Raw genomic sequence first — 7,163 nt, forward strand, 5'->3', positions numbered from 1 at the left:
GTTGAAGTAAAATTTTGAGAAATATTTAAAGAAATATTTCGAAAAACATGGTAATACGATTTATTTATGCACGAGTAACTTTTAACATGGTTTGTTGTTGACGTTGCTGATGTTGTTGTTGCTGCTGATGTTGTTGTTGTTGTTGCTGCTGATGTTGTTGCTGCTGATGTTGTTGTTGCTGCTGATGTTGTTGTTGCTGCTGATGTTGTTGTTGCCCTTCGCCTGGAAATTGTAACCAGCTTGCAATCTCCACAGAATTTTGTCATGGTCATTTTGTTTTAAGATTAGCTGGCTTGTAGCAAATTTTGAGCAGAAAGAAGGTCTGTGAGTCGATGAACGTTGATCATTTGGCATGCTGAGTGGATGTTTTATATGGGGAATGTATTGTGAATGAAATTTGAAAAAAAATTCTGATGTACAAGTTAAAGTACAGACTTAGGGGAGATTAAAGAAGCGCTCTGTAATTAAAAAAAAATTTACGTTCACTTTCGGTACTGGACATTTTTCGAAATTTACGAACGTTAAAGGAATTGAATTTAAAATTTAAACGTTGTTTAAGCTGAAGATCGGTAATATAAAATAAATAATTACTATAATTTTTTAAATTTTGATTCAATTTATAACACGTTTGACTGAATTTTGCAATAAAAATGTCTTGTCAAAAATTTCACAAGCACCATGGCAAAAATATAACATTGTTGGAGGATGAGACTGTTGCCTACAGACAGCTTAGTTTCGCGCACGGAATCACATTCAGTGCCAAAGTAAAGCTTCACTAATATTTAGTTAATGTTTTTCATTGATGTCGGTTTTTATATTTTAAATTAAATTAATCTGTCAAAATATTGCTTGTTTTTCTTTGAGTTATTTCTTAATTTTGCAGCCTTTGCATCCCAGGGAAATGTTCCTAATTGAAGTAGAAAAAAATGAACTAGGCTGGAGTGGTCATTTAAGGATTGGTCTAACTCAACTGGACCCCAATGATAATTTTGATTTGCCATTTTATGCTCTCCCAGATTTAGTACATGTCGATGTTAAAAAAGATAGTTGGATATTTGCAGTACCAGCAATGCATTGTCGATTCAGTGAAGCAAATCGTTACCAGCCAAGATCTCATGGTGATGGAAATGATTCCACGTCAAGCAACTACGCGTCGTCATCACCACAAACCCATCTAAATTCTGATTCCATCCTTGGAGATGGTGATTATATCCAGACGTATCAGGTTGTCATCAGTTGATTAATTCAATTTTTACTCTTTACAATCATTTTTATTTGAAAAAAATATATTAATTAATTGATTATCATAATTATAAATTATTAATTTTTTGAGGCATTAATTGATTTAAATTTACAAATTATTTTAAAAAACCCAGGGCTCTATATCCAGAAAAATCTTGAGAGCCCTCCCCTACCAAAAGAGTGTAAATTCTAGTAACCAGCAAGACCGACTTCTGGATGACAATGATGACCTCTTTCATGATTTTCAAGATGAAATTGATGCCTCAAACAACATCAGCAGCAGCCACAACAACAACAATCACCATTCAACCAACTCTCCAACAAACAACCAAAACACATCATGCGCATCTCTAAATAATAATAATAACTCTCCAGCAAATGTGATTCTTCCAACGGATGTCGGTAGTCGAATAGGCATAATGTACGTCGTAAAAGGAGACTTTGCGGAGATGCATTTTATCCTAAATGGTGAAGATTTAGGCGCTTGGGCCAAGGATATCCTATACAAAAAACATCCTCTATATGCCGTTGTCGATGTTTACGGTACGACTAAACAAGTCAAAGTCATCCAGCTCTGCTGTGGTCAGTTGATATTTTTTCTTCACTTTTCAAGTTTTTTAATTTAGTTTAATATTTAAACTTGATTATATTATTATTAATATTTTCATTATTTGTGTCAATATTGATGTAATTATACTTTTATATTATATATTTACTGGTAAAATTATTTCTACAGTTTCCTCTCTACAAAATGCATGTCGGAGAACGATCTTGGCCTGTATGAATACGGACGACGACGTTGATCTGCTACCTATTCCGAACACCATCAAAGATTACCTCAAATTTGCTGTCATGTAAAATGAGTGAATAGATGAATTAATGAATGGATGAATGAATGAGAGTGAATGAAAAGGCGAGTGAGTGATTGATTGATTGATTGAGTGAGTGAGTGAGTGAGTGAGTGAGTGAATGAAAAGGCGAGTGAGTGAGTTAGTAATGGGATTATGATGATTACTTTAGATTGCTCAAAGAGTTAGTGATGGAATGAATTGAAGAATTGAGATTAAATAAATAATCTTCCTTGAGGATGAGTGAGTGTGTGAGTGAATGAGTGAGTGAGTGAGAAATTGTAATGATAATGATGACGACGATGATGGTAATGATTTACCGCTTCCTATTCCAGACTCTTATTTAAAACTTGCTGTTGTTATGCAAATTGTAAGTAAATGGTTACGATGTAACTGATAATGAGGAGGAGGAGGATGATGATGGTCCTCCTATATATTTATTAAAATTGAAAAACAAAAATACATGCTAATAAATATATATGTATATATATGTGTGTGTGTGTTATGTGTATGTATGTTGGTGTGTACGTACACATTTCTCTGTGTGTGAATGTGTGTGTGTGTATTTTATATGAAAAAAAATTTCATATTTTTTAATATGGTAATACTTTTCTGTTGTGACTTACTAGGCTAATAAATTAATGCTTTCTGTTACTTAGTTGCTCATATAATTTGCAAACGTGTTTACGTACATACATACATAAATACATACATACATACATAAATACATACATACATACATACAAAAGTTAATTATATTGTCTAATTTGTTTTGATTTGCCAGCGATGTTAATACTTCGTTGAAGTATAGAAATGTTCATCATATTTTTATTCATTCATTCATTCACCCACTCACTAATTTAATCAGTCTTTCACTCCTCAATACTTCATTTTTTATCTGTTCATTCATTCGTTCGTTCGTTTATAATTACTTCAATTTCATTAGATGTGATATCACACACATACACACACACACAAATGTATATACAGGAATGCACACTCATTCACACAACAAACACAAACGTAAATACATAAATATATACATACTTACACACATACACACATTGCTAATTAGTTATCACTTGATACAGTTATTTATAAATATATATATAGTATCAAAATAATTTTTTAACTCGTTTTTCCTATAAATTTTATGTATATTCACTTGTTTGTGTGTGTATTTGGTGTGTATGTATAAGTGTGTGTATATTATATAGAATGTTTTTTGCTGTTCTGTATATCTAGGTGAATGAATGAATGAATGAATGAACGTTTTCTTGTAAAGAAATGCATTTATTTTCACTTTTATCATCATCTTTTTTTCATCTTTTATTTTTAATTAATCAGATGAGCTAATTAATTCAATCAAGTAATTAATTAAATCGATTTATTTATACAAATTATCTTTTTGAAGGAAATAATGCTTGCCTGATATGTTGTCCATCTATTTATTTTATTTATTAATTTTCATTTTTTTCGCAAATAAATCATTAATTAATTTATGAATTAATTCATTTATTTACATATTTTATTTTTATAGGGAATCTTGTTATGTCATAGACTCGCTTATAATTTTGTTACTAAAGAGAAAGTGGTATAACATCTCGGTAGTGATTAAATAATCTTGATCAATGATGATGATGATGTAGACGATAATGAGGAGGAGAAACATATTTATTTATTTTTAGTCGTTTGTCTCATTTCAATCAGTTGGTTTACCCACTACATTTCACTTTCAGGCACACACTCATTACGCCTCACTCGCCCACTAACTCCTGTTAATTATTTATTAATTTATTTAAATCTAAATTGAAAGTTACTTATCAAGTTAAGTAACTTCAAAGTCAGGATGCCACGGCCGTATCTTCTTTTTTTTCATATATTTTATTTGGTTTCAAAAAGATATGTAGATGAATGTATATTTATAAATAAATAAATGAACGAATGAATAAATGATTGATGGATTGATTGATTGATTAGCTAATTAATTTATTGATTGATAGATTAATTGGTAACTCAACTGAAATATGAAATGTAAGTAACAGTAATAATGCATATATATATATATATATATATATATATATATATATATATATATATATATATATAATCGTTAATGAATAGTAAAGTTACATCAAACATCAATGATTGGCTAAGGATTGATAAAATATTACGTTAACGAAATGAGCATGCAAGTACGATGAAGAGTATGCTAATACGTTAATTAGTATGCAAGTAAGCTAATTAATATGCAAATATGTTAATGAATCACCTCAAAATGTCTCTCACTTTTCCATTATTATGCTCCCGTGTTAAACAAGTAAATAGTAAAAAAGAATGCGTGTAAAGATATATATATATATATATATATATATATATATAAGTATGTATAAGTTTTTATGGATATATATATAAAAAGTATTTATGCATATAAATATAATGTGTTTTATATATACAAAGTATACGCATATATATATATATATATATATATATATATATATATATATATATATATATGCATATTTAACTCAAATTTATATGTGTACGTGCAACATATGTGTATGCATCTTACAGAACAAAAGGCACTTAACACAATATATATATATATCTGTATATATATATATATATATACAGATATATATATCTGTATATATATATATATATACATATATATATGTATACAGACATACATACGCATACATACATGCACACATACGTATGCAGACAAACATGAACATACAAAAACATACACACATACATGCACGCACATACACACTCACACAGATGAATATTTAATTATAAGCAAAGTTAAGCATCGACATTTTATATCGATAAATAGGCACTGTTTAAAAAGTTCACTATTAAATATATATTAACTTTATTATGGCCATTACAAATCTTAATTAATTTCATGATATAAGTTAATATGTAATAAAATACATGATTAAAAGTACATTTATATATACATATATGTATGTACGAGTGTGTACTTGCGAGGAGAGTCTGCAGGTGTATATGCCTAATTAATTAATTAATTAATTAATTAACTAATTATCATCATCATTCGTTATCAATACAACTATCATTATCATCATTGCAGACGACGACGCTTTCAACCACTGTGAGATGTCATCTATGATGAATAAATATCACTGCTTTAAATGTGTACAACTGTACACTGGATAAATTTTAAAAAGCACGAAAATTTTTGATGGCGCTTTTGAATTTTAACTAACTAGAGCTAGATAAATCTTTTGATAATAATAATAATATTAATAATATGTATATATATATATATATATATATATATATATATATATATATATATATATATATATAGTATATAGGGCAAGCTTAGTGACGCCAGATTCATATCTATATAATAAAATACTAAAAGGAAAGATATAATATTTCTTAAAAAGGTTTATTTATATTGTCGTATCTTTATTAATTAATTGCGTAAATGTGTGTGCGTGTGCGTGTGTGTGTGTGTGTGTAATATCATTAGTCTTTCTTTTCTAAATATCTATCTATTCACCCCTATCACATGTTCAAATAAGTTGTGACGCTGTTACTCATTACCATATCATCTGACTCATCCATCCCATCATCTTCTTCATCATCTTTATTATTGTTATTATTAATATTAGTAGTTGTAGTAGTAGTTGCAACATTGTTATTATTATTGTTATTATTTCTTCTATATACATTGTTATTATTATTGTTGTTCATTGCTGTGTCGGGAATCATTGAACCATTCATATAACTATTACCGTTAAGACTGTTATTATTATTAATATTATTATTGTTGTTGTTATTATTATTATTGTTGTTGATGTTACTTATAAAGCTAATGTTGTTAGCAGTAGTTGAAGTAGATGTAATGATATGGTTGAATGATTTGCTATTGTTGCTGTTAATGTTGTTGCTGATGATGGTACTGTTGTTGTTGTTGTTGATGACGTCATTATCAGTGTTGATGTTGTGGTTTTTGGAGTAGTCGTGATTCAGGCAGTTGGCATTATATGACGATGACGACGACGATGATGGTAATAACATTGGAGACATCATGAGTTGTTGTTGGAAATTTTGTGGTTTCAATAGATGTTGTTGTTGCGGATGAAAATTTTGTTGTTGTTGTTGTAAGAGGAGTTGCTGCTGTTGTTGTTGCTGCTGTAAAAATTGCTGTTGCTGTTGGAATTCCCAGGTGGATTGGAAATCCCCGAACGGAGCTGAAAATAGAACAGGGGCTTGTGGTGGCGGACCAATAGGAATGAAGTTACTTGGGGGTCCAGTAAAAGAACCTGAATAGTAAGGATGGGCCAAATAAGGAGTCATCATTTGGTTAGGTTGCTGTTGATGATGTTGTGGAAATTGAACATGCTGATTTGTTGTCCTTGTTAAATGTTGTAATTGGTTGGTAGAGAGGAGGTTTTGTTGAACCTTATTATCATCATTGTTGTTATTAATAATGGTACAATTGTTGTTGCTGTTACTATTATTGTTGATCTTATTTATAGAAAAACTGGTTTTTTCCATAAAGTCGTCATCACTGTTTTTTTGGTTGTTGTAAAAGCTACTATTAATGTTGTATTTGTTGCTGGTTGAATGGTGAGAAATATTGTTGATGTTGCTACTACTGCTATTTTGTTTTACGCTGTTATGATTGGGTGTTGTGTATATATTGTTGTTGTTGTTGTTGGCGGTGGTGTTGTTTATACTGTTGTTGTCGAGGCCATTGTTGTTGCTGCAACTGCTGCTGAAGTTGTTGTAGTCATTAGCAGTACGCACATCATTATCATCGTTGTTGTTGCCGTTGTTGCTGAAATAATTATTGTTGTTGTTCACAAATGCCGTGTTGTAATAGTAGTAGTAATTAGGTAAAGCAATATTTTGTTGATGTTGTTGTTGAAGTGGCGGTAGTCGTTGTAAGTTTTGTTGCTGTTGTAGTTGCTGCTGCTGCTTCAATTGTAGTTGTTGTTGGTATACAAGTTGGGGTTGTTGAATATACGAATGTTGTTGCAGCTGTTGTGATTGTTGCTGCTGGCGTGAATGTTGCTGGGTTCATCAACA

The 7,163-nt window shown here is 30.2% G+C and overlaps 2 protein-coding genes across 2 annotated transcripts in view; one reads left to right on the plus strand and one right to left on the minus strand.

Annotated features, from left to right (window-relative positions):
- Window positions 1-650: 650 nt before the first annotated feature.
- On the plus strand, window positions 651-2,100 carry HELRODRAFT_74472 (hypothetical protein; the record flags this gene model as incomplete). Its single annotated transcript, XM_009014572.1, has 4 exons — window positions 651-764; window positions 884-1,202; window positions 1,618-1,824; window positions 1,979-2,100. The coding sequence occupies 4 exons, from the start codon at window positions 651-653 to the stop codon at window positions 2,098-2,100; spliced, it is 762 nt and encodes a 253-aa protein (XP_009012820.1).
- Window positions 2,101-5,633: 3,533 nt separating this feature from the next.
- HELRODRAFT_168706 (hypothetical protein) overlaps window positions 5,634-7,163 on the minus strand; it is a gene marked incomplete at both ends in the record, with an annotated part of 3,002 nt that continues 1,472 nt past the window's right edge. Inside the window, one exon of the mRNA XM_009014573.1 lies at window positions 5,634-6,443. Within this exon, the coding sequence (XP_009012821.1) occupies window positions 5,634-6,443 (810 nt within the window). The remainder of the gene's footprint in view (window positions 6,444-7,163) is intronic.

Source organism: Helobdella robusta (assembly GCF_000326865.2).
Source record: "Helobdella robusta unplaced genomic scaffold HELROscaffold_14, whole genome shotgun sequence".
Classification (NCBI taxonomy): Eukaryota; Metazoa; Annelida; class Clitellata; order Rhynchobdellida; family Glossiphoniidae; genus Helobdella; species Helobdella robusta.